General features: G+C 41.2%; 2 protein-coding genes across 3 annotated transcripts in view; one reads left to right on the top strand and one right to left on the bottom strand.

Moving 5' to 3' along the window:
* The first annotated feature begins 71 nt into the window (after positions 1-71).
* On the top strand, positions 72-13,085 carry bloc1s4 (biogenesis of lysosomal organelles complex-1, subunit 4, cappuccino). The gene is made up of 5 exons (XM_059945513.1): positions 72-398; positions 2,596-2,667; positions 3,093-3,194; positions 7,663-7,797; positions 12,453-13,085. Exons 1-5 carry the CDS (start codon positions 213-215, stop codon positions 12,552-12,554), a joined length of 597 nt encoding a protein of 198 aa, XP_059801496.1. The 5' UTR covers positions 72-212; the 3' UTR covers positions 12,555-13,085.
* A 752-nt stretch (positions 13,086-13,837) lies between these two features.
* LOC132378535 (activity-dependent neuroprotector homeobox protein 2-like) overlaps positions 13,838-27,453 on the bottom strand; it is a 31,673-nt gene continuing 18,057 nt past the window's right edge. For both annotated transcript variants that reach the window (XM_059945510.1, XM_059945511.1), the window contains one exon: positions 13,838-27,029. In XM_059945510.1, the coding sequence (XP_059801493.1) occupies positions 24,357-27,029 (2,673 nt within the window). In that variant the 3' untranslated portion in view covers positions 13,838-24,356. The remainder of the gene's footprint in view (positions 27,030-27,453) is intronic.

The raw sequence follows: 27,453 nt of genomic DNA, 5'->3' as shown, positions 1-27,453 counted from the left end.
CGGTTTACTCTTTTCCAGATGCTGCCGAGTTCCTCCAGCATTGTGTGTGTGTTTGCTCGGACCAGAGCGGGACCAGGAGAACTGGGCGGGGCTATGAGAACTCGGCGTGACCAATTGGAGAGAAGATGGTTGGGCAGGTTCAAGCGGATTGGCCAATGCTGATGGGGGAGGCGGGCTGTCCGGACCCGCAGGCGATCAGTTGAGTGGGTGCGATGGCGGAAGCGGGGCTCGGGGTCCTGAATGGTGCTGATTCTGGTGAGCGTTCGGACGGCCGAGTTATCGCGCAGGAAGAAGGCCCCGAGTCGGGCGCGTCCGGAGTGGCGAGCGAACAGGAGGTGCTGCTGCAGCGGACGGCCTGCTTCTACTCGGAGTGTTTAACACCCAGCGTTGAGCAGGAGGTAAGTCCCGGCGCTGGGGTCCCAACGTCTGTAGATCATGTGAACAGGGCTCAGGGCTACACCTCCATTCTTTACTTTCTTCTTCCTGGAAAGTTTAGGACTTCAGTTTACGGTCCGGTTCCTAAACCGCGCTGTTTCTGCAAAATGTAGGGAAGCTTTAATAACTCTTTCAAGCTGTTTACTGCGGTAACCGTACTGCCTGTCGAGCGTTTTGGGGCCAGTGATTAACTTTTGCAGTATAGTCACCGGAGTAAGATCTCGCAAATAGCACCGTGACGATGACACGTTGAGGTCGACTGTGGTGGTTGGGATATCTGCCTCCAATAAATATAGCTATAAGTCCAGTTGAGCACCCCTTATTCGAAATAGTTGAGACTGAAACAGTTTCGGATTTCTATTGTCTGCATCTATGTAATGAGATAGCTTGGAGATGGGACCCAGGTCTAAACATGAAATCAATTTACACCACGATACAGCTTGTACATGTATCCTGAAAGTAGATTGATATAATATGTTAATAATTTCGTGTATAGAGCTATAAGGTGTACTTTAAACTTTCCTAAACTATCACTATCTCGGCCCCCCCCCCCCCAGTCTTTGGCACAGTCCCAACTGTACATTTATGTGCTACTGGTAACTGTCTTTGTCCTACACTTGTTCATAATACATAATTACTGTAAAATTGTTATATACTATTAAAATAATGAAAATATAATGTGTGCAGGGTAACAAAAGCAACATAGCAGCATCAGGAGTGTGCCTGAATCAGCTGTTGGACAACAAACTGCTCTCCTAGTTTAGGTATGGATTGTACTGTCAGCATTAGTTCCAGGGCTGCAGCAAACTGAACACTTCTTTACAGTTCCAAATAGTAAACAATTCCCTTCCTGTTCTGGTAGTTGCTGTTAACTGGGGCATGCCAGCAATTATCAGTTTAAGAGGAGGATATTCCATTAGTATTTACTTCTGAACTACTGGAAACATTTTTGCAAGATCTGTATCTTGTACAGAAGCTTAAAGACCTCCTGTGTTCACCAGCTGGTAGTACAACTTGCTCAGCTGAGCTCTGGTCCTGGCCTGTCTTGCTGTCCTAGTGAAGCTTGTACATGGTTTTCCCACGTGCTTCGTTTTCCTCCCATATTCTGAAGACATAAGGGCTTTGCCATTGTAAGTTACAACTACTGCCTGGAATGACTGGGGATGCGAAAATTAGCGGAGAATATGATTGCTCTGTTACCCGGGCCAGATTGATGATTTTCTCCATCTTAAAGAAATAGTGGGGGAAAAAATTATATCCCTAACCCAGGAAACTTAAAGATGACAAATATTCAGAAAAGACTTGTAGAAGAATTTAACTAATCAGGTTTAACAAATACAGTTCCTCTTCCCACTTAAGTGCTTTATGGATCTGCTGCATTGTGGACGCACAGCTTCATTTAGGTGTAAACAACTTAAAGAGGGGTTGAACTTTCTTTATTGCCTCTTCCAATGCCTAACTCATTATTTGAATTACTAATTACTTGTATTTTCCCATTTCCATCCCTTCTTCTATTGATCAATAACTAATATCCAAAGAATTATCTTGGAGTCTCCAACTATTTCACAAATTTCTTTGATTCAGTAGAGTTGGGATATTTACTAGAAACCCATTTACTTACTGGTTGTTACGCCACTGGGGTTTAGGGCAGCAATGAACATCCTCCATCTCTGCTGGTGTTCAGAACTCCCTTCATTGTGTCAGTAGCTTCTTCTGGATGTTCAGTACTGTCAGTCATGCAAGTCCCAGGTGGAGACTCAGGAATACTGTTGCACTCGGATGTTGAATGAGTCTTCATTGCTGTTTCTCTTAACAGTTCTGTTTTACCAGTCGGGGTTGTTAGACCTCAGGTGAACCCCCAAACATGGAGGACCAGTGGCCTGCTCTTTGTCTGGCCTCTGCCCTTTGGCATGGGTGACCCTACCAAGAGCCAAATCATGAAATCATGACAAGGTTGTGGTCCTCTTGAAGGCTAGAAACCCGTAGCTTCCTAAAATAGCACAAGGGAAGTCAGTCTATAATGCCATGATTGAATAAGAGAAGGCAAAATAATAGGAAAGCAAATGGAACACTGGATATCTAAGAAGTCCTTTCATTTTCAGAGGAGTTTGGACATCATTTTCAGATACTATGGACACAGTTTGTTTTTTTGAATTGCAGGTTCAGCAGTTGGAGACGTGTTTAGAAGAAATGCTTACCAGAGTGGATGAATTCTGTGGGATGTTGGACATGGTAAGTTGCTTAACCTCTTTTATTTTTGCCCTTTACTCGTGCTTTGGTTATATCTTCTGCTGTGCTAATCCTATTTTGTGCAGATTCTCCATGAGCAGCATCAGTTTCATTCCATAATCAGTGGGTGATATTTTAAAATTAGATGCCTTGAACACATTTTCTTAAGCGGGAATGCCTCATCCCAGGCCTAAACGAAATATGACTTGATTTCACTGCAAAGATAGATGGACTTAAAAGGTAGATGTCACAAGGACTTGGAATTTACCAAATGTTTGTTAGAGTTTCAAGGCAAGAGCTAACTTTTGCAGCTTCCTTGAACAATGTGTTAATGTTTCAAGTTGCTATCGTACAAGTGCGTTATTGTTTTAACCTCCAGAAATGCAGAAAATACAATTAATAGGCTGAAACACCCTTTTCTATTGTAGATTCGAAATGATTCTTCACAAATAATGAATGAAAATATCCCTGAAATCCATGCTAAAGCTGATGAAATGAAGCAAATGTACAAAAAGATTGATAAACTTGAGGTGAGTAGTTAGCATGTATTTTGAATTTGTAGAAGGTCTGGCTTCGATTTAGTGACAGTGTAATAACAGGCACGCTATTGGAAGGATTCCTGTACAGGGCACTCACTCCTTAAGTTCCCATTCTACATCCACATTGGAAATTATCTTTGTGAGCTTCCGTTTAAGGATCAGTTGAACATTCAGAGAAGTGTGACATCTGGTACTGCTGTTGAATTTGTTCTCTCTTCCCACAACCCTGGAGTTATTTTCTTAAGGCTACTTGTTGAATTTGCCTGTAGCATTTGCACAAAGAATATTCCAAAACATTACATGTTATTACATTTTTTAAAAGATCAGCTCGTTGTCCAATTACCTTAAGTATGTGTCCTGTTTTTCAATTATTCTACCACTTTAAAAAGCTTTCCATTCCTATACCAAGAAAGGGAAAATACTTCAGATTTTTATACCGGTTATATGATGTCCACAATGGTTCAGTAAGTAATTCAACTTGTTTCAGAGCCAACATGTGAAGGCTTAAGTTGAAAGAGTCACACCAGTACCTAAATCTGTTCTCTGGTGTTGTTTTGAGGGACTAATGGAGGATTGGCTTGTATCATTGCAAATGGGGATATTAAATGGAAGACAAAATTGCCTCTGTTGTATGCAAAAGAGTCCATAGCAACCATTTCAAAGAGCAGGGATGCTGCTCCCACTGCTCAACATTTCTTTTTCCGTTGGAGATGATTGGAAAGAATTTATTCTTATTCTCTTGCATTATTGACCACATTTCAAAAGTATTTTAATAGTTGTCCAGTAGTTCAAGATGTGTTGAAGGTTTCAAATCTTCTGTAGATGTCTTCTTTATTTTAGATAGTTTTCACATAATATTGCAGTAAAAGTTGACCCTTAGATGAATGAATAATTTTTTTTAATTTTCCGTGTATTTTCAATGTAATATTCAAAAAATAGAAATTTCTTGTACATGGATGTTGGTCAGACATGACTCTGAGATACAAGCAATTTTTTTATCAGCAATTCAGTTTATTTTCGAGTTCTCAGTATTCTCAAGAGGGAGGGTGAGCAGCCAGATGTAGTGGTCAATGACGTGGATAGGAAGAAGGAGGAGGTCCTGCAAAGAGAGTTTAGGGATTTAGGTGCAAAGCTGAAGGACAGGACCTCCAGGGTTGCAATCTCAGGATTGCTACCAGTGCCACATGCTAGTGAGGGTAGAAATAGGAAGATAATGCAGCTAAATACATGGCTAAGGAGCTGGTGCAGGAGGGAAGGCCTCATGTTTCTGGACAATTGGGCCTTGTTCCAGGGAAGGTGAGACCTGTTCCGATGGGATGGGTTGCACCTGAACTCGAGGGGGACTAATATCCTTGTGGGAAGGTTTGTTAGTGCTGGGGTTTAAACTAGATTTTCAGGGGGGAAGGGAACCAGAGTGCTAGAGCAGATGGTGAGGTGGAAGAGGATAAAGGTCATGTGAGAACTGTAAGTATAGTGCATGGAGTAAAGCCAGATCTAACATAAAAAGAGGCTTTGAGGAAAGAGAAGCAGAATAAAGGGTGTAAAGGTAGTAAGGTAGAAGGGCTAAAGTGTGTGTACTTCAATGCAAGAAGCATCAGGAACAAAGATGATGAACTGAGAGCTTGGATACATACATGGAATTATGATGTAGTGGCCATTACAGAGACTTGGCTGGCACCAGGGCAGGAATGGATTCTCAATATTCCTGGATTTCAGTGCTTTAAAAGGGATACAGAGGGGGGAAAAGGGGTGGCATTACTGGTCAGGAATACTATTACAGCTACAGAAAGGGTGGGTAATGTAGCAGGATCCTCTTTGAAGTCAGTTTGGGTGGAAGTCAGGAACAGAAGGGAGCAGTTACTGTATTGGGAGCAGCAGAGATACCGAGGAGCAGATTGGGAGGCAGATTTTGGAAAGGTGCAAAAATAACAGGGTTGTTATCATGGGTGACTTTAACATCCCTAATAATGATTGGGACATGATTAGTTCCAATGGTTTAGATGGGGAAGAGTTTGTTAAGTGTGTCCAGGACGGATTCCTGTCACAGTATGTTGACAGGCCGACTAGGGGGAATACCATACTAGATCTAGTATTGGGTAACGAACCGGGTCAGGTCACAGATCTGTCAGCGGGTGAGCATCTAGGGGACAGTGATCACCGCTCCCTGACCTTTAGCATTATCATGGAAAAGGACAGAATCAGAGAGGACAGGAAAATTTTTAATTGGGGAAGGGAAAATTATGAGGCTATAAGGCTAGAACTTGCAGGTATGAATTGGAATGATGTTTTTGCAGGGAAATGTACTATGGACATGTGGTCGATGTTTAGGGATCTCTTGCAGGATGTTAGGGATAAATTTGTCCTGGTAAGGAAGATAAAAAATGATAGAGTGAAGGAACCATGGGTGACAAGTGAGGTGGAGAATCTAGTCAGATGGAAGAAGGCAGAATACATGAGGTTTAGGAAGCAAGGATCAGATGGGGCTATTGAGGAATATAGGGTAGCAAGAAAGGAGCCTAAGAAGGGGCTGAGGAGAGCAAGAAGGGGGCATGATAAGGCCTTGGTGAGTAGGGTAAAGGAAAACCCCAAGGCATTCTTCAATTATGTGATGAACAAAAGGATGACAGGAGTGAAGATAAGACCGATTAGAGATAAAAGTGAGAAGATGTGCCTGGAGGCTGTGGAAGTGAGTGAGGTCCTCAATGAATACTTCTCTTCGGTATTCACCAGTGAGAGGGAACTTGATGACGGTGAGGACAATATGAGTGCGGTTGATGTTCTGGAGCATGTTGATATTAAGGGAGAGGAGGTGTTGGAGTTGTTAAAATACATTAGGACGGATAAGTCCCCGGTGCCTGACAGAATATTCCCCAGGCTGCTCCACAAGGCGAGGGAGGAGATTGCTGAGCCTCTGGCTAGGATCTTTATGTCCCCGTTGTCCACAGGAATGGTTCCGGTGGATTGGAGGGAGGCAAATGTTCCCTTTTTCAAAAAAGTAGTAGGGATAGTCCGGGTAATTATAGACCAGTGAGCCTTATGTCTGTGGTGGGAAAGCTGTTGGAAAAGATTCTTAGAAATAGGATCTATGGGCATTTAAAGAATCATGGTCTGATCAGGGACAGTCAGCATGGCTTTGTGAAGGGCAGATTTTGTCTAACAAGCCTGATAGAGTTTTTTGAGGAGGTGACCAGGCATATAGATGAGGGTAGTGCAGTGGATGTGATCTACATGGATTTTAGTAAGGCATTTGATAAGGTTCCACACGATAGGCTTATTCAGAAAGTCAGAAGGCATGGGATCCAGGGAAGTTTGGCCAGGTGGATTCAGAATTGGCTTTCCTGCAGAAAGCAGAGGGTCATGGTGGAGGGAGTACATTTGGATTGGAGGGTTGTGACTAGTGGTGTCCCACAAAGATCAGTTCTGGGATCCCTACTTTTCGTGATTTTTTTTTATTAATGACCTGGGATGTGGGGGTAGAAGGGTGGGTTGGCAAGTTTGCAGATGACACAAAGGTTGGTGGTGTTGTGGATAGAGTTGAGGATTGCAGAGAGACACTGATAGGATGCAGAAGTGGGCTGAGAAGTGGCAGATGGAGTTCAACCCAGAGAAGTGTGAGGTGGAACACTTTGGAAGGACAAACTCCAAGGCACAATACAGAGTAAATGGCAGGATACTTGGTAGTGTGGAGGAGCAGAGGGATCTGGGGGTACACGTCCACAATCCCTGAAAGTTGCCTCGCAGGTAGATAGGGTAGTTAAGAAAGCTTATGGGGTGTTAGCTTTCATAAGTCAAGGGATAGAGTTTTAAGAGTCGTGGGGTAATGATGCAGCTCTATAAAATTCTAGTTAGGCCACACTTGGAGTACTGTGTCCAGTTCTGGTTGCCTCACTATAGGAAGGATGTGGAAGCACTGGAAAGGGTACAGAGGAGAGTTACCAGGATGCTGCCTGGTTTAGAGAGTATGCATTATGATCAGAGATTAAGGGAGCTAGGGTTTTACTCTTTGGAGAGAAGGAGGATGAGAGGAGACATGATAGAGGTGTACAAGATATTAAGAGGAATAGTCAGAATGGACAGCCAGCGTCTCTTCCCCAGGGTACCACTGCTCAGTGCAAGAGGACATGGCTTTAAAGGGGGGAAGTTCAAGGGGGATATTAGAGGAAGGTTTTTTACTCAGAGAGTGGTTGGTGTGTGGAATGCACTGCCTGAGTCAGTAGTGGAGGCAGATACACTAGTGAAGTTTAAGAGACTACTAGACAGGTATACGGAAGTATTTAAGGTGAGGGGTTATATGTGAGGCAGGGTTTAAGGGTCGGCACAACATTGTGGGCCAAAGGGCCAGTACTGTGCTGTACTATTCTATGTTCTATGTTTTCAAGGAATGATGAATAAAAAAAGTCATTGAATATTCAAATAATTAAACTTAGGCCTTAAAATAATTTAATAATGCCCTTTTCAGGCCTTTGTTAAGATGATTGGAAAGAATTTATCTTCGCTGGATGATCAAGTAACACAAGCAGAAGCTGAGCTCGGTACCTTTCCAAGTGCATTTAAAAAAATCTTGCATTCATTCAGTTCTTCTGCATTCTTTAATGTGAGTAATATGTTTAATAAAACACTTCAGTTTTTTGTGTTGTAACAATATTACATTTATTTGTGGGAGCTTCAATAGCACTACTGTTCAACAGTGCATAGTAGTTTTATTGAAAGTCTGAGCAAAAGGACTGATTATGAACTAACTTTGAACAGAAATGGATTAAAAATAGTGAACACCTGAAACCACCAATATTGTATCCGTCAATAATTGGGGGGGAAAGTAAGTTAAGACGAGATGTGGATTAGAAGTCACAAATATCTCTTTAAATCGAAGGCAGTATGTTTGATCAAATGGAAAGAGATAGAAAGAAAACTTTATTAAAAAGATTAAAACAGAGAAACTATGAATACAATGGAAAATTATTGATCTAAAGTAGAGGCTCCCAACCTTTTTATGTCATGAACCCCTACCATTAACCAAGGGGTCTGTGGACCCCAGGTTGGGAACTCCTGGTCTAAAGTTTTGTGCAACTTGCTGTTTATTGCTCTGGAAGGGCAAGCTGGGTGAGAACTCTGAGCAGGGTAAGTTGCAAAATGGAGCTAATGTGAAATCAGCACCTCAGAAACTGAGAAAGATATTATGTCATAGCAGAAATGGAAAACTAATTTGAAAATAATGGTATAAAAATATATTGGCTTTTTTAATAAAGAATCTCTGGTGATTAAAGTCTGAGGGAATGATGGCTTATGCTCGGAGCAGCCTCGTTTTAATGCTGGAAAGGTTGATGATCAATTGATATCATTTAACACTGTAGACAAAATGGAATTAGTTTTGTGGTAAGTTCATTTAGAATTTGCTTAATTGAGTTTGAAGGGGAAACCAAATGAGCAATAATTGGACTTTGGGTGTTGTGCATCTCAGAATTGTGCTTTGTTTCCACATGTCCTTCTCACCCTCAACCGACACTGCTGCATCATCTGTGCACAAGAACTCATGGTCTTGCTGTTTGTGATGGTAGTTTTCAAGCCATTAATAGTATGAACGTATATAAGAATCTAAACTAAAACTAGCTTCTAAACTTGAAATACGAATGCTGGAAAGATGTGTTAGATCTTCAGTGTTGACAAAAGGAACACGCAGGATTAAAACATCCATCAGGATGGTGTTCCATAAGAATACCCATCAACTCTATACTATAGAGTTAACTCCCACATCAGACGCACGAATAAATATACCTTTCAATTTGGAATCTGGTTATCACCAAGGCTTAGCATGTGCTAGTGCAGTGTACTATGTGCATTGTCTTTGCTGAGTAAAGGGTGGATTAAACCTCCCAGTAAACTGGTAGTTTTTCTGATATATAACTCTGTCACTCTTAGTCTGTCACCCTTTGATCTGTTTAGCATGAGTGACCCTACCATGAGCCAAAGCACAAGGCCCTGTCTCCAGCCAGCATAGCTCCATGAGTCACTGAGGCACGCAAGCCTCCAACCCTACAACAGGGTTGTGGTCCTCCTGGATGTCATGTAATTCAATTCTCTTATTTCTAATGTAGCCCGCTACAGTGGCATTATCTGCAACTTTAAGACTGAGGTAGTGCAAAATCTGGCCACGGATTTGTGAGTGTATGAGTAGAGTAGGTGAGCACTAGTGTTGTGGGTAATCATGACAAAGGTGTTTCTGTGTATCCTTAATGATTGTGGCCCAGTGATAAGGTAAACAAGGAAAAGACTGGACAGGGTTTTGAACAAAGACCGAAAGCAGTTTAGTTCAGTCTTAAGACAGACAGACAGACATACTTTATTGATCCCGAGGGAAATTGGGTTTCGTTAGTGGCACCAACCAAGAATAGTGTAGAAATATAGCAATATAGAACCATAAATAATTAAATAATAATAAGTTAAATATGCCAAGTGGAAATAAGTCCAGGACCAGCCTATTGGCTCAGGGTGTCTGACACTCCGAGGGAGGAGTTGTAAAGTTTGATGGCCACAGGTAGGAATGACTTCCTATGACGCTCAGTGTTGCATCTCAGTGGAATGAGTCTCTGGCTGAATGTACTCCTGTGCCTAACCAGTACATTATGGAGTGGATGGGAGACATTGTCCATGATGGCATGCAACTTTTCAGACACCACCGTCAGAGAGTCCAGTTCCATCCCCACAACATCACTGGCCTTACGAATGAGTTTGTTGTTTCTGTTGGTGTCTGCTACCCTCAGCCTGCTGCTCCAGCACACAACAGCAAACATGATAGCACTGGCCACCACAGACTCGTAGAACATCCTCAGCATCGTCCGGCAGATGTTAAAGGACCTCAGTCTCCTCAGGAAATAGAGATGGCTCTGACCTTTCTTGCAGACAGCCTCAGTGTTCTTTGACCAGTCCAGTTTATCGTCAATTCGTATCCCAAGGTATTTGTAATCCTCCACCATGTCCACACTGACCCCTTGGATGGAAACAGGGGTCACCAGTGCCTTAGCCCTCCTCAGGTCCACCACCAGCTCCTTAATCTTTTCCACATTAAGCTGCAGATGATTCTGCTTGCACCATGTGACAAAGTTTCCCACCGTAGCCCTGTACTCAGCCTCATCTCCCTTGCTGATGCATCCAACTGTGGCCGAGTCATCAGAAAACTTCTGAAGATGGCAAGACTCTGTGTAGTAGTTGAAATCCGAGGTGTAGATGGTGAAGAGAAAGTGAGACAGGACAGTCCCCTGTGGAGCCCCAATGCTGCTGACCACCCTGTCTGACACACAGTGTTACAAGCACACGTACTGTGGTCTGCCAGTCAGGTAATCAATAATCCATGACACCAGGGAAGCATCCACCTGCATCGCTGTCAGCTTCTCACCCAGCAGAGCAGGGCGGATGGTGTTGAACACACTGGAGAAGTCAGAAAACATGACCCTCACAGTGCTCGCCGGCTTGTCCAGGTGGGCATAGACATGCTTCAGGAGGTAGACGATGGCATCCTCAACTCCTAGTCAGGGCTGATAGGCAAACTGGATCCTTTGTTACGTACCCCGTAACTGGGTCACTTACCAGCAAAGGTAGAGAGGTCCGTGAACAGTATTTATTGATAAAAATACACAAAAATAAGATCAATGCAAACATACAGATAATATACGTCATCAATACTAAATCTAAAAGCGCGGGTATAATAATAATCAATAAGAACTAGCTCTATCGTTGTCTAGGGGATAATGTATTGTCCGATGGAAATATAAAAGTCATTAGCACGTTCAGGCTGCAGCCTTTGGTTGGAGTCAAGAGAGACAGATGTTTAAACTTGCCAGCTTTTCCTTTTTATGATGTCGATCCTTCGAGAGTTCCGTTTTTGTAGTCGGTCCTTTTAGCTAAGCCGTTCCGTGGACGCCCGCCAATTCCTAGGCCAAGGAAAAGGATGCACGCGAGCCCCACGAGCTGTCGCTATTAAACGCTGTCACGGGATTTCTAGCGTTTCTCCAGGTTCGTCTCCAGGGGCTGTTCCCCAGACCCTCTTTTATCCCCACTCACGGGGTCTCAGATGTCAATCAGGGTGGAATGATGCCATCCCCCAAACAGCCCGCGTTGCCTGAGGGCTTCCACAAAGCACAGTACTCAATACACAATTCCGTCTCCAAGAGACAATGGCCGCTTCCCATGGCTTTGTATCGCTGAGGGCCAGGACATTCCAAACCCCTTTGCGGATTCTGCGTGTCTTTCTCTCATTTCCTGGGTCTCCTGACCCGAATCAATAGTGATCCTTCGATTCTCAAAAAGGAGGGGGCTACTTTGGGACCCTTCGGCCCCTCAGAGTTGGGCACAGGCGTAACACCTTAAACTAGGATCTTAAATCTAAACAATAGAAACTTGAAAGACATGAGTTGTGAATTGGTTAAGGTAGATGGGGAAACCTGAATGAAAAGGTATAACATTAAAAAGTGATGGCTTAATATTTAAATAATTAGTCAATGTCTTACAGCAGATGATGTTATTTGCTGCTTTTCAGAAAGTGAAGAAATCCACGGCCACGTGCAGAAAGATTGGGATAAAGCCTTTGGTCTTGGGCTAATGTGTTCATGTAACACTCACATCCTTTATGATGAAGGGTTTTCCACTCTGCTTGACCTGCATCTATTTTCAGGCTTTTTACTATAGATTGCCTACACTTTTTTTCATATTTTCAACTTACACCACAGACATCAGATATTTGTACATCAGATTTTTATACCTTGTATTCTAATACCTCAAAAATATTCCAAATAATGTCTGAATTGATTATTTTAACTCCTTGTATATTTATATTTGATTATCTTAATCTTGTATGTTATAATCTTTATCTTAAGTTCCCTAAAATGTTTGTAATACATTTCATGAATTTTATTTTTCTGGTTTGCAAAATGTGAGAATTACTATGTTTGGTTTCTGGGTCAGTTTTTTGACATCCATGCTGGAGGCAGGAGATCCCATGACTTGACGGCTGACTTTGGGGAAAGGGGTGTCCGCAACACAATTAGATACGTCATGGGTAGCTTCCTTTGACGTTAGCAGCAACAATGTCACTTGAGCACTGACTCAAATTGTAGCTCAATTCAGAGGAATTCTTTCTTTTGGTTTGTGGGAATGTGCTATTTACATTCAAAGTAACTAATCTTGCTGAAGTTGAAGGCTTAAAAGCAAGTGACTGAAAGATGGATTGCTCCTATTTAATTTGTTTTTCTCTTGTAGAAACCATCCTTTCCAAAGAAGCAACAGCAAAAATTTGAGGTGGCACCTCTCTTCCGGACAGAAGACTACTTCCCTGCAAGTAATTTTCAGGAACATGAATGATAACTGAAATAATAGCAGTATAAATGAGGGGATCAAATTTGTTGAACCCTGAAAGAAGCACTTCAGAACCTTGTGAACAATATTGAAACAGTGTTAAAATTGTGAAACAAATCTTGTCTTCCTTTTGAATCTTCAAAGAATTACTTGAGGTATAACACTGTTACCTAAGTACATGCACTGTTGGATGGTTGGTTTAGACTGATTTTAGATTTTTGTCCAACCTGGAGTTCTGAGCTCTTTTGATGAGTTAATTCTCTTCTGAGACTGGATTTGTTTGTAACAGTATTCAGTCCTAAGCCATATTTTTGCACTTTTTGATTGTATTACTATAAAATCTGTGTTTTGATTAATTGTACCAGATTTTAGAAGCAGAAATACCTAAATCGCTAAACTTCTGGGTGCTGGATTCTTTTTTTTCTTATTGCTTTGAGAGATATTAAATTGCCTTTAGGTATTGCAATTTTTAAATCCATGCAGTATATCTTTTTAAATGATTAAAATTGCACAAGATGCATTCCGTCTCCAAACGTATTTCAAAGCATGCCAGGTGGTGGTCTTTTATTAGGAATGTTCGGATCCACTTACAAGTGTATTATTGATGTGCAGGAGTGTGTAGTTCTTGTACTAAATGGCTTTACGGGCAGATTCCTAGGATTCATAGATTTGACAGTGAATTTGTGCTGTATTTATTTTAGCACCTCTTAAAATGAGATCCAGGAAAAGGTATTGTGCTTATCAACCTTTAGTGTACCCAGGGTTTGAATGTTTGGCACTGGTTATTATCAAAAATAGGCACCCACACGAGAATATATTAGGAAGGGAGACAAGCTAAATGAAGCAGAAGTGCTCTGCTCTGCCTAATCTATGTGTCTGTCCCAGGTCAGTTGGCCATCTTTCAGAAGCTATCAGCACTTTTCATGACATCCTATACACTAGTTCGGGCTGCATCAGCAATACAGCTGGATGACAGTAATCTGAATATCATCTCCAGGCTTCTAATGGAAGCAATTACAAGATGTCAAACTGTGTGTCACCTTCACCAAACCTACAAAGGGATCGCACCTGGTTGAGACTACATAGCTCAGCCTAGTCCTGGACTGACTAATGTGTCGTCTTGCAGTCAAAAGTTGTGCAGGTGTTCCTTGTTACCCACTGCCACCTACAGGAAAACCAGAGACCGGCAGGGGGGCATGGAATGTGAACATTAAGCTGTTGATCAGAGAAAACATTGAGGAATTTAAAAGATATTAAAAATGCCATAAAACCCCTGCTTTGACTCTCTGGTGGGAGACACTCAAGACAGTTCATCATTGTCAAAGGTGATCAGAGGATAAAGGAGTGATATAGTGAACATCAGTTCCAGGTAATCATGCAGCATTTGCTCTTCACTAATTGAGGGAGTTTAGTTTGCAGAAGGATCTCCAGTAAGGACCAGTGAACCTCGATCTTTGCTTCTGAATTCTCCAGGGTCATCTTCCAATCTTAACTGTTTCATGGAGCAGGACAAGACACAGAGGGACTTTGCAACTGGAAGAGCACTGGATGGCATCCATTAGTCTCGCGAGAGCATGAATCTGCACCTGGAAATTTTGCTTCAGTCTCTCCAGGGTGCAGGCCTGGGCAAGGTTGTATGGGAGACCAGCAGTTGCCCAAGCAGCAAGTCTCCCCTCTCCAAGCCACTGACGTTGTCCAAGGGAAGGGCAAGGGCCGATGCAGCTTGGCACCAATGTCGTCACAGGAGTCACCAGAACGAGGTTGAAGACAACATCGGACTGCCTTAGGGACTCCAACTCTGGATTTGTCCTCAGGGTTTACTCCTGAAGCCTTTCCCATGAGTGGGTACGGCCGCAAAGCAGCGGAGGTTTGAAACTAGAATTTTCCCTCTTAGATGGACTGTCTTCCCAGGCTGGCGAGCTCCATCTACCCAAAACTGGAAGAGCACAGTTCGGTAAAGCCAAGTATATTGAGGATCTGCAAATCCTTCCATGCCAGCCTTGTGATTGGCAGGACACAAAAAGCACAATCTCCCAGAATATCTGGTCCTCAAGCTCAGAGGTTGTGGATGACAGCAAGCCAGAGAGCCTGAGACAGTCAAAGAAGCTGAGAAGAATATAACTCCTGCAAACGGGCCTTGAACAGCAAAATCACCGTCATCTACAAGCAGAGGTATATTGGTGATCCATCTCATTGTTGAAAGTTGTATTACTTCCTTTTCAAATCTTTTTATTATTATTCAAAAGTAACACAGGTACATCAAAGTAACAACACTTACAATGCCTCAAAAAAAAGAAATCTTAAAGATTGAAAATTTTTGTGAATAAAAAAACCCCACTAAGCAAGAAAAGTGAGGGGGAAAAAAAGAAACCCTTTGTGGGTACAACCCCAGAGCCGTGCGTCATACAGAAAGCTTCTAAACATAAACATCAAGCCGCCAACAAGAAAGATACATCAAGAAAAAAAAATTTACACTTGGATCATGGAGGAAATCTATCAGTTAACTGAAATGATAATAATGAGCAAATGAGCCCCATCCCTTCTCAAAATCAAATGAAGGTTCAAAGGTTTGACTTCTAATTTTCTCCAAGCTAAGACACAGCATCACTTGAGAGAACCATTGTGACAGATTAAGAGCTGATATATCCTTCCATTTCAACAATTTGGTCCTCCTAGCTATCAATGTAACAAACGCAATAACATGTTGGGCAGACACAGAAATACCATGGATATTTTGAGGAATTATTCAAAAAAGCACAGTAAATTTATTAGGTTGTATGTTGATTCTGAGTGCTTTAGAAATTGTCGAAAAGACTGACTTCCAAAACTGTTTTAATATAGGACATGACCAGACCATATGTTGTGTCAGAGTAGCTATCTCAGTTTTACATCTATCACAAAACTTGTCAACATTGGGAAATATTTTAGAAAGTCTCTCCTTCATCAAATGGTAACGATGTACAATTTTAAATTGAATCAGTGAATGACAAGCACAGATTGAAGAAGAGTTACACACACAAAATGCTGGTGGAAATCAGTAGGCCAGGCAGCATCTATAGGGAGAAGCACTGTCGACATTTCGGGCTGAGACCCTTCGTCAGGACTAACTGAAAGGAAAGATAGTAAGAGATTTGAAAGTAGGAGGGGGAGGGGAAAATGCAAAATGATAGGAAAAGACTGGAGGGGGTGGGGTGAAGCTGAGAGCCGGAAAGGTGATTGGCAAAAGGAATACAGAGCTAGAGAAGGGAAAGGATCATGGGACGGGAGGCCTAGGGAGAAAGAAAGGGGGAGGGGAGCACCAGAGGGAGATGGAAAACAGGCAGAGTGATGGGCAGAAGGAGAGAGGGAATAAAGGAGGGGAGAAAACTAAATATATCAGGGATGGAGTAAGAAAGGGAGGAGGGGCACTAACAGAAGTTAGAGAAGTCAATGTTCATGCCATCAGGTTGGAGGCTACCCAGCCGGTATATAAGGTGTTGTTCCTCCAACCTGAGTGTGGCTTCATCTTGACAGCAGAGGAGGCCATGGACTGACATATCAGAATGGGTATGGGACATGGAATTAAAATGTGTGACCACTGGGAGATCCAGCTTTCTCTGGCGGACAGAGCGTAGGTGTTCAGCAAAATGGTCTCCCAGTCTGCGTCGGGTCTCACCAATATATAAAAGGCCACACCGGGAGCACCGGACGCAGTATACCACACCAGCCGACTCACAGGTGAAGTGTCGCCTCGCCTGGAAGGACTGTCTGGGGCCCTGAATGGTGGTGAGGGAGGAAGTGTAAGGGCAGGTGTAGCACTTGTTCCACTTACAAGGTTAAGTGCCAGGAGGGAGATCGGTGGGAAGGGATGGGGGGGGAATTAGTGGACAAGGGAGTCGCGTAGGGAGCGATCCCTGCGGAAAGCAGGAAGGGGGGGGGGAGGGAAAGATTTGCTTGGTAGTGGGATCCCGTTGGAGGTGGCGGAAGTTACGGTGGAAAATTGGAGGTGGAAAATTTATTTTCCAGCAAGACAATGACCCCAAGCATAAAGCCAAAGCTATACAGGAATGGCTTAAAAACAACAAAGTTACAGAGTGGCCAAGTCAGAGTCCAGACCTCAATCATTCGAGAATTTATGGCTGGACTTGAGAAGTGCTATTCATTTATGATCCCCATGCAACCTGACACAGTTGGAGCAATTCTGTAAAGAAGAATGGGGAAAAGTAGCAGTTTCCAGATATGCAAAGCTGATAGAGACCTATCCACACAGACTCAAGGCTGTAATTGCAGCCAAAGTTGCATCTACTAATTACTAACTTGAGGGAGTGAGTAATTATGCAATCGATTATGTTGTGTTTTATATTTGTAATTGACTTAATTCACTTTGTAGAGATACATTTTCACTTTGACAAGAGTAAAAAAAAACAAAATAAATCCACTGTGCTTCAATATTGTAAAACAAAACATGAAAACTTCTAAGGTGGGTGAATAATTTTACAGGCTCTGTATGTATATTGCATAATTAAGCAATCTTGTTCATTTAGTTATGGCTTACATGTAAAAATGTTAATTGCATAGAACATCCTGCTATCACGTTAGCACATAAGTGAGCGCCTAGCTAAAAGTAAATTTTAAGTAAGACCTGCATTCCCAGACTCCCACGTCTTCCTTTGAATTAATGTTTTAAAGTTACAAAACATAACACCTATAACTGGGGTTACAAGTTCATGGTAAGGTGCAGAAAGCTTAGAAGAGATGTAAGAAAGATTTTCTTCCACTCATTATGTGTTTGGAATTTGGAATACATTGCCTTCAGGTGTGATGAAAACAGAAACTCATTATTTAATTGAATTGTATTTATTTAAATCTTACATCCTTCCCACAAAGTAAGTAAAAATCTTTGTGTTATGACTCTGTCGCAATGTACAGACATGCAAATTTATAAGTCTAATGGCTTGTAGAAAGAAGCTGTCCCATAGCCTGTTATTCCTGGATTTAATGCTGCTGTACCATTTGCCAGATGAAAGCAGCTGGAACACTTTGTGGTTGAGGTAACTGGTGTCCCCGATGATCCTCCAGGCCTTCTTTATGCACCTGCTGCTGTAAGTGTCCTCAGTGGAGGGAAGTTCACATCCACATAAGTACTGGGCTGTCTGTACTACTCTATGCAGTGCCCAGTGATAAAGGTTGGCATAGTTCCTGTAACAGGAGGTGATACAGCCAGTCAGGATGCTCAATGGTGCCCCTATAGAAGGTCTTGAGGATTTGGGGGCTCATGCCAAACTTCTGTTGGCCAAGGTGGAAGAGACGCTGCTGTGCTTTTTTTTTGTCACGCAGCTGGTGTGTTCAGTCCAGGTGAGATCTTTGGTGATATGTATACAGAAGAATTTGAAACTACTCACCCTCTCAACTGCAGTCCCATTGATGTTCAGGGCAAGCCTGTCTCCATTCCTCCTGTAATCCATGATCAGCCCTTTTGTTTTTTGGACATTGAGGGAGAACTTATCTTGGCACCACTGTGTCAGGACATTGACCATTCCTCTGTAGGCTGTATCATCACTGCTAGAAATAAGGCCGATCAATATTTTTGTATCTAGATGTATATTTAAATATTCAAGGCAGAGAGGACTATAGACCAAGTGGTTAGGGTTAATAGCATTACAAATAGGATAATTGATATTGGCATGAGTGAGCCAAATAGCCAATATCCGTGCTACCTGACTACAGCATTTCTACAGTTGATTGTAAGTTAACTGTATTACAGGTTGCCTTGTAAATGAATGGGATTCTGTAGGTCTTACGTGCTTACATGAGGTCAAGCAAAATGCATTAACAAATCTGTACTGGATTAATTTATCAAGATGCACAGGCATGGCAGTTCTCAGTTCTACTCCGCCCTACCTGGAACATCTAGAGGTCAAGTGTTGTCCATCTTATCTGCTAAGGGATTTTTTTGCCATCATCTTGATGGCAGTCTACATTCCACCTGTCCAATGTCAGGCCAGCACTGAGGAAGCTGAGAACCATGAGTAGCAGACACAAGACTCTGATGCCTTCACAATCATTGCGAGTAACTTCAACCAGGCTTGCTTGAGGAAGTCTCCAAATTACGTCACTACTGGAATCAGCAGAGCCAACACATTTGACCACTGTTCTAGAACCATCAAAAATGCTTACTGTGCCATCCCATGCTTGCACTTTGGAAGGTTTGAACATCTAGCTGTACATCTACTCTTAGCATACAGGTACAGACCTAGAACTAGAGCTCCAATGGCGAGGATCACAAAGGTATGGTCAAAGATGGCATGGGAGCGTTTACAGGACTGCTTTGAATGGATGGACTGAACTATATTCAAGGATTCATTTGGATCTAAATGAATGTCATAGTTGGGCACCAAGTTTATGAAGACCTGTGTGGATGACCAGGCATTCAAACCAGGAGCTTTCCTGTCTGCTGAAGGCTCAATCTGTGGTGTTCAAAGTTAGTAATCCAGAACTCTACAAGAAGTCCAGGTATAACCTACAGAAGGTTATTCCAAGAACAAAAATGCAATTCTGAGTGAAGTTAGAGATCAGGGTGTGCAGGTCATTACTTCCTACAAAGCAAAACCTAACACAAATGACTGTGATGCTTCACTCCCAGATGATCTCAATGCATGCCCTGAGAGTAAAACTCATGTGAATCCTTGCAGCATATGGTGACCCTGTGATTTCACAGGCTGATAGTCTTTCAAGTGGCTGAACCCCTACAATGTGTCTGGCCCCGATTGTGTACCTGGTAGGGCACTGAAAATCTGTGCCAACCACTGATGGGACTGTTCTTCAATCTCCCACTGCTGCAGCCAAAGGTAGCTACCAGCTTCAAAAAGGCATTAATCATACCAGTGTTCAAGAAAAGTAGGGCGAGCTGCCTCAATGACCATCACCCAGTCGCACTCACATCTACTGAAGTGCTCTGAGGTTAATCATGGGTAGAATTAACTCCTGCCTAAGCTAGGACCTGGACCCACAATAATTTGCCTAAAGCCACAGTAGGTCTACAGCAATCTCACTGGCTCTCCACTCAGCCTTGGACCACTTGCAAATTGCAATGCTTACACCAGGCGGCTGTTATTGATTACAGCTCAGTGTTCAACACCATCATCCCCTCAATACAAGTGTCAAAAACCTGAGCCTCTGTACCTTCCACTGCAACTGGATCGACTCTCATTGGGGGACCACAGTCGGTGTGGATCTGAAATAACGTCCCCTCACTGATAATCAACTCCAGTGCACCTCAAGGATATATGTTTAACCCGTGATTCTATTCTCTTTACATCCATAACTGTGGCAAATGCCATCTATAAATTTGCAGATGACGTAACTGTTGTCATCAGTCTCAGACGGTGACAAAGCGTACAGGCCTGAGATCACTGGTTGAGCGCTGTTTCAACATCAGTAAGACCAAGGAATTGATTGTGGATTTTAGGAAGGGGAAGTCTAGGGAACAGACCAGTCCTCAAGGGGTCAGCAGTTGAAATGGTGAGCAGTTTCAAGTTCCTCAGTGTCAACACCTCTTAAGATTTATCCTGGGTCCAACATAATCGTATATTTACAACAAAGGCAAGTTAGTAGCTATATTTCATTAGCAGTTTGAGCAAATTTGGTATGTCACTAAAGATTTAGCCAATTTCCACAATGTACCATGGACCGCAATCTAACTGGTTGCATCATCATCTGCTATGGAGAAGCAGAGGATTGGAAAAAGCTGCAGAGTTTTCAGCATAGCCGGCTCCATCATGATCACCTGCCTCCCCACCATCAAAAACATCTTCAATAGTTGATGCATCAAAGAGGTGGCATCCATTCTTAAGGACCCTCACAACCCAAGATGTGTTCTCTTTTCATTACTACCATCAGACAGGAGGTACAAGAGCCTGAAGACATGCATTCAACATTTTAGAGATGCCTTCTCCAGTTTTCTGAACAGATAATGAACCAATCCATAAACACTACCTCAATTTTTGCTCTTCTTACGATAATATTAAAAATTAAATCAATGCATTTAACATTTATTATCTCAGTACAATTTATGTATTACATTGTTCTGCCGCAAAACAAATTTCACGACGTGGCAGTGTCAATAAACCTGATCTGGATTCTCATCAACTGTGATACAGAAATTAAATGATTTAACATTTCTGTTGATGTGACAAATATATCATGTCACCTATCTGTATAAAATGAGAATATTGATCAAATGCTACCAAAAAACTGCAAATATGCATTTTTTTTTATTTCAACTACTCACAATGAATATAAAAACAGCTTCAACACCAGGTTATTAAAACCTTAATAATATTTCATAAAAAGGATTTCCACCCTGGATGAAAAGCGACATTTTTCAAAATAAATCACTGCACAAGTACTGAAAATGCTTTTTAAAAAACAAGTATTTTGTATTACTATATACAATTAATTACAACACTAACAAACTGCACACAAATTGTCAACACAACACAGAGGTTGCACATACAAACACAGCAGCATAGTGGTTAGCATGTTTTCAGTAGCAGCGAACTAGGTTCAATTCCTGCCACTGCCTGTAAGGAGCGTGTACGTTCTCTCCCTGATGACATGGGATTCCTCCAGGAGCTCCAGTTTCCTTCCACAGTCCAAAGACGTACAGGTTGGTAGGTTACTTGGTCATTGCAAATTATCCTGTAATTACAGAGCTTTAAGGGCCTATTCTGCGCTTAACCTCTAAATAAATGAGTAACTATGTTAGTGCGTACCTTTGCTGGTTCACTTCTGGACTGATAGTGATTAGACATGTTAAGTTTTTGCAGCATTAGAATGCACAGCTTTTGTCAGTTGTGGGAAGAAAATTTTCAGAATTTCAGCATCTACAGTTTTTAAAGTTTGTATTTATTGCTACATTATTCACTTCCTTTTCCTCCTTTCAGTAACTCAGCCTACAATAGTTTTATAAACTCTGATGCCCACTTGTAGTATATACTACTGATTCCTCCCACCTTTATTACTTGCAAACAATGAACAAAAATTCACATCTCGGATGATGCCATTTTACTTGCGGTGACATTTGGTCCTTAGGCTAATAGAACAAAGGGAAAGGTGGTTACACACCAATTGGAACATGACAATTCAAGAGTTAGCAGTAGAAGTAAATGAAAACCAAGAGATTGTCCTTAACCATTTTAAATCCTTGTCTATATCATGTATCTTGATTCAAGTAATCAAACATACTTGTGGTCAAATTCTCAATTCTAAACATTTTCAAAAAGAACCACTGATAGTATATTTTCAAGTTTTAATACATACCTCTACTTACATTTATCTTGTATTTAACAGTTGCATAATACTGCAATTATGCATTATTCCATACTCAGTTTATGAGTACTCCTTTATGATTTCCCTGAAACAATTCAAATCTCTATGGAAAATAGGCACTGAGAGCCCACGCCGCCCAGCAACCCCCGATTTAACCCTGCACTAATCACAGGAGAATTTACAATGACAAATTAGCCTATTAATGGGTATGTCTTTGGACTGTGGGTGGTAATTGGAGCACCCAGTGAAAACCCATGCATTCCATGGGGAGGATGTACACACTCCTTACAGAGAACGCCAGTATTAAACTCCGATGCTCCAAGCTGTAATACTCTACCTTGGCATCCACATTTGCATCAGGTGATTTGCAGAGGGCAGGTGGTTAGGGTGGGGGGAAGAGTTGTCTTAGTAATGGGTAATTTGTTAAAATTTTCCATCCTCTTCAATGGTGCTTTCCCAAACAATTAAATCAGCTTGTTGTAGCAAATATCAACTCAAATACATTTTTTTAAAAAACTGATCAGTAAAGATGTACAGTTCAAACCGAAACACAACAGCAAAATACTAATAAATGCTGCTATTTCCAACAGCACTTAAAATTGGATTTAGATTTATGTCCCCATTTAGGCATACAATCTAAATGCAAAACCATGTTTGAACATCAAATATAAGCTACCTGGAAATTTTAAACTGTTCCAAGGTGTGCAGTCTTCTGACCAGACAGCATTCAATGGCTATTTAATAGTATTAATGTTCGGTGTCACAGAAGTGACAAGTGAAGGGAGGAAATAGCTAATACTTCACAGTACAAATTCAACGAAAAAGACTTTAGTCATGTAACAGGGTTTTTAAAATATACTATTCTGGAATTTAAGTGAAAAACTGCTCATGTGCGATTAGAGCAAATCTAAAATTATAAACTACTGACAACTACCTGCCATTTACAGTTTGTATTGAATTATTTAGTCTCCATGGTTTATGAAAATACATCTGATTGTAAATCAACAAGAAAGGAACAAATTATGATTAATTACACTGGACAACAAAGATTTTGCTTCCTGAATATATGTTTGGATGCATCTTATTGATTTTGGGCTGCTGATCATGAAAATAACCACGAAATTGCCTGGGCATTGGCAGGGCAGACTTCAGAAAGGTTATAAATTCTCACGAAGGATTTTGATTTTTGAGACAGATGTTTGCTGGAATAACTAATGCCAAGTGTAAAGAAGGCACGTTTGTTGGCCCACAAATTAAACAGGTCATTAACGACAGGCAATTCAAAAATCTTTTAGTGGGACCAGAGAAAATCACATGGAAGGCATTTAAGGATGTTGTTGAAAGTTTTGTTGGTAACTACAGAGCACCTAACTACATGCATCTGGTTGTCAACATACTCTAAGCATACAAAACCATGAAGTGCAACCTGTCACTAGAGATCCACTTCCTGCATTCCCATTTAGACTTCTTCCCTGAAAATCTTGGGAGCTGTCAGTGACAACCATGGTGAAAGGTTTCACTAGGACATGGTGGTTATTGAGAAATGGCATCTGGGCAATTTGATTCCATCTATGCTGGCTGGTTATTCTGGATACTTAAGCGACAAACCTCAGACAATGAGTATAACTGAAAATCATTACCAAACATATTTAGCTCAGTTGAACTATTGCAAAGCATCAGCATCATTATGCAATTAAATGCATTATATTCAATAAAAGTTACTCTCTTATTTCTCCAAATTCCTATGTGACACAAGTAGTCTGAAATTATATTTGTGTTCAGCTTCAAGTGGTCTATCATAAACAAAAATTCTGAGGAAGCAACGCTTTTGAAAAAATGTTGTCCAGTGTTATTAGATAATGAGAACTGTCTTATTTAACCATTTGTGTAAATAAATAGTAAAAACATTTTGATGATAAGCAGATAAAGCAAGGCAAGATGTTGAGTTCTAAAGCCTTCATGACCATTAGAATTATAAAATGGGCAATGTGGGGTTTATGCAAAGAGGAAAAGGCAATGCTAGAAGCAACTCTGCAGTGTCTGTTCTCACCCTCCAATTTACAGCACTTCACACTGAAAACCTTGCATATCAATGTTGGTAAACTGGGCCAAGCAAAAGCCAGTGTTGCATATTAACTCAATCCTGTAACATTGACAGCAAAGCCACGTATCTGTACTTAACACCAATAAATCCCTTTCTGTCTTTATGAACGTTTACATTTCCAATCAAACCACAGGACAACCATATAAAGTTGTTTTACATAAACATTACAACATTTTTGGCTTTAAGCAGGATTCAAGTTAAAAATTTCCACTTAGATCCATCTTGACCTTAAACTTTTAACCAAAAGGAAGGCACCCCGTAAAGTAAAATGAATAGGGCATTAACTCTTTTTCACTTTCTTTGAGGATGGATGGCTCCCTGTATTTGTAGCACATGACCAAAGTGGACACTTTGATTCAACATTGTTTTTGTTCATACCAGTGTTGTTCCCCAGATCAAATCTGACCCAACGTTAAACTGTGCTTTACTTTCTTCAATTCTGACATGTTGAATCCCAAAAGTACAAATGGTTTGTACTTCATTGCTTTCAAGCACAACTTTTGTTTCATGCCAAAGATGAAAGCAACATCTTTCTTGCGCAACCACAAGACTGAAGATAATGTCTCAATTTCTTTATTAGTAGGATAAGGTTGTTTGTGAAAGTAGTCAAGAAGAAACTGCTTTCTTTCTTCAGAGGAACGATTCGCCAATCCTTTTGGAACAAGCGCCAAGACTGTCGATGGATCTGGTAAAGGTAAGGAGTGAGAAGTGTTTGCTATGTCGTTCAGTGTTTCATGAGAAACTTCGCAATCAGTTGTTACTAAATCAGTCTTTAATCGTTTTGCAGATGGCAATGCCAAAGTTTTTCCATCACCATTTGACACCAGTTCACTTAATGATTTCTTGCTGTTTTCCGAAAATGCACGCTTTGACTGCATGTGGTTTGGCACAACATTACTTTGCTGTGTATTAAGGCCTCTGCAACACATGAGATGAAGAGAGATTGTTGAATGTCCCATGCCACATGTGTACACACCGAAACAGTGAATACACTTAAACGATGGTTTTTTCAGCAGTGGATGAACCATAGATGTTACATGGTGCCTTTCTTGCAAATGCTTTTCATATTTTAAATTGAAAATTTGTTTCCAACAAATAGGACACTTTGAGCTTCGTGACTCTTTTATGATTTCATCTTCCTCTCTCTTTTGTCTGCATACCTCAATTACCAATGGTGCATAAAGAGAAGACAATTTGCTTGGAATAACTGTCAAGTGAATATCATTAGGTCCCATTTTATCTTCTGGAAACTTAACAGTTAAGCTAAAGTTGTCACTATTTACTTGGTTGGCAGTTGAAATTCCATCTTCAACATTTTCAACACATTCAAACCTCAGTCCAGCATGTGAGGTCTTCACATGTTCTGAAAACTCTGACAGGTCATGGAATGACAAGGAGCAGAACAAACAAGTTAGGCCATGCATCAGCAAATGGGAAATCAGCACATTTTTATAAACATGGCATCTACAGATAAGACATCTACATTTTTGAACATATACTCTCTGCAGGTAAGTAGCACATGCTACAATCTTCGCAGGTTTGTCACTAGGCTGTTCAGGTTTCTTATTAGGCTCTTCAAGTTTGTGTGCAGTTGCAACATGATTATCGTAAGCACTCAATGGCAGCAATGCATTACATGTGGAGCAACTCTTCCACTGTTGAGCTTTAGTACTCGGTGGTGCTAAATTTAAAGTAATTGTAGGTACTGATGGAGCTGGTTTCTGATCCAATGTTGCAACAGTTATTACAGAGGGCTCTTTTAGTGGTTGCTGAGATATATTTGTGTGGGTCATATTAAGTGGTGCTTGTGTTGTAGAAAGCATGCCAGATTTGCTGTTTGCTATGGCACTTGAAGCAACAGGCAAAGAAAACTGAACTGGAGTTAAGGTGTATGCAGGAATGCCATTAATATGTTTGTTGTTCTGAATTAAATGCTTAACTGCCTGTGAACTGGTTGGAACTCTGGGTCTTACTGTCTGATCTATAGTCAATCCTCGTGGCATTAAAAATGCCTGAGGAAGGACTGGACCCACTGCTCTGATCGCAAGATTATTCTGGGCCACTTGAAAAGTAGCAGGCACAAGGCTGACCTGGCCTAGCTTCTGAGCTCCTCCAGGGCCAGCTGTAGCTACTGTAACAGGTATCAGATTGCTTTGTAAAGGAAAAACATTCACTGCTGGTCTCAATGATCCCAAAGTCACTGAACTAAAATTCTGTGGAAGCGTTAATACGTTAAGCGACTGTCGTACAGGTGCTGGTATAGGTGACTGCACATTGGAAATTACTGGAAGAGCTGGTTTAAAATTTGCTGCTGAAACAGCAGTTGTCACACATGAGGGCACAGGACCAATTGGTCTAATGTTGGGTGCAGAATCAGCAGTCTTCACACAAGAAAGCATTTGTCCAGCTAGTTTGATACTACACGATGACACTACTGAATTGATATTGAGAGGCACTGGCAGAGAAGTCTTGCTTATTTCAGGTTTAGGAGCAATAACTGGCCTGGGTCTTAGCTCTGTTATATGTCCAATTGTAGCTTTCACTGGACCTTCTACTTCCTTATGTTTGTCCAGAACATGATACAGTAAGGCATCATAGGTGACCATTTTCATTTGGCATCCTTTACAAAAATACTTGTATACTGAAAGCTCTACCTGGTCCTCTACCTGACCAATATAGGTATTTACTAAACCACCAAAATGGGATAAAAGGACATGTTTCTTTATGGCATACAATGATACATCTTTATAAGAACATATTCTGCAAAAATAAACTGGCTGGACTAGATTCGACATTTTGCCTTGATAAACTTTGGGTTGTATCTGTCTCCCTTGATCTGTGTTGACATGGCTAGCAATGTTGGACGCTCTCTGAATATCAATATGGAATATTTTGGTATGCTTCTTTATATGTTTAGGATGAGCGATATATGTGCAGTTAGGACAGCTGATCAATGTTTCCATATCCATTTCATCCTCATGGTAACATCGCATGTGAATCTTGTAAGCAGAATTAAATTTTGTTGAGAAGTTGCAAAGGGTACAGCAATATGGTTTTGCTCGATAGGCCTACAATCAAAAAGCATACATTATCAAACTGCTACAAAACACTTACAGAGCATTTCATGAAATCAACATTTTATATGTCAAGGATACTTTATCAGTGGAATTACAAGATTAAAAATACAACAAACTCACTTGCAAATGGGGCTGATACTGGAACTGGCAGTTTGCTTTTACAGGGCCTTGAAAAACAATTCAGCATTTTGCAAACAGGAATTTTGATAAATTTAACTAAATTTTTATTTCAATTCAAGTCAACTTTTATTGTCATTTCGACCATAACTGCTGGTACAGTACATAGTAAAAATGAGACAACGTTTTTCAGGACCATGGTGTTACATGACACAAGACAAAAAACTAGATTGAACTAAGTAATAAAATAAAACACAGAGAAAGCTAGACTACAAACCTACACTGGACTGCATAAAGT

The sequence above is a fragment of the Hypanus sabinus genome, chromosome 20 (assembly GCF_030144855.1).
Source record: "Hypanus sabinus isolate sHypSab1 chromosome 20, sHypSab1.hap1, whole genome shotgun sequence".
Classification (NCBI taxonomy): domain Eukaryota; kingdom Metazoa; phylum Chordata; class Chondrichthyes; order Myliobatiformes; family Dasyatidae; genus Hypanus; species Hypanus sabinus.
Note: the sequence above shows the minus strand (reverse complement) of the source record. Positions and strands in the feature narration are given on the sequence as shown.

Coding starts and splice junctions, on each gene's coding strand:
- bloc1s4 (XM_059945513.1), top strand. CDS start 213: ATGGCGGAAGCGGGGCTCGGGGTCCTGAATGGTGCTGATTCTGGTGAG. Junction 399..2,595: donor CACCCAGCGTTGAGCAGGAG/GTAAGTCCCGGC, acceptor TTTGAATTGCAG/GTTCAGCAGTTGGAGACGTG. Junction 7,798..12,452: donor GTTCTTCTGCATTCTTTAAT/GTGAGTAATATG, acceptor TTTCTCTTGTAG/AAACCATCCTTTCCAAAGAA.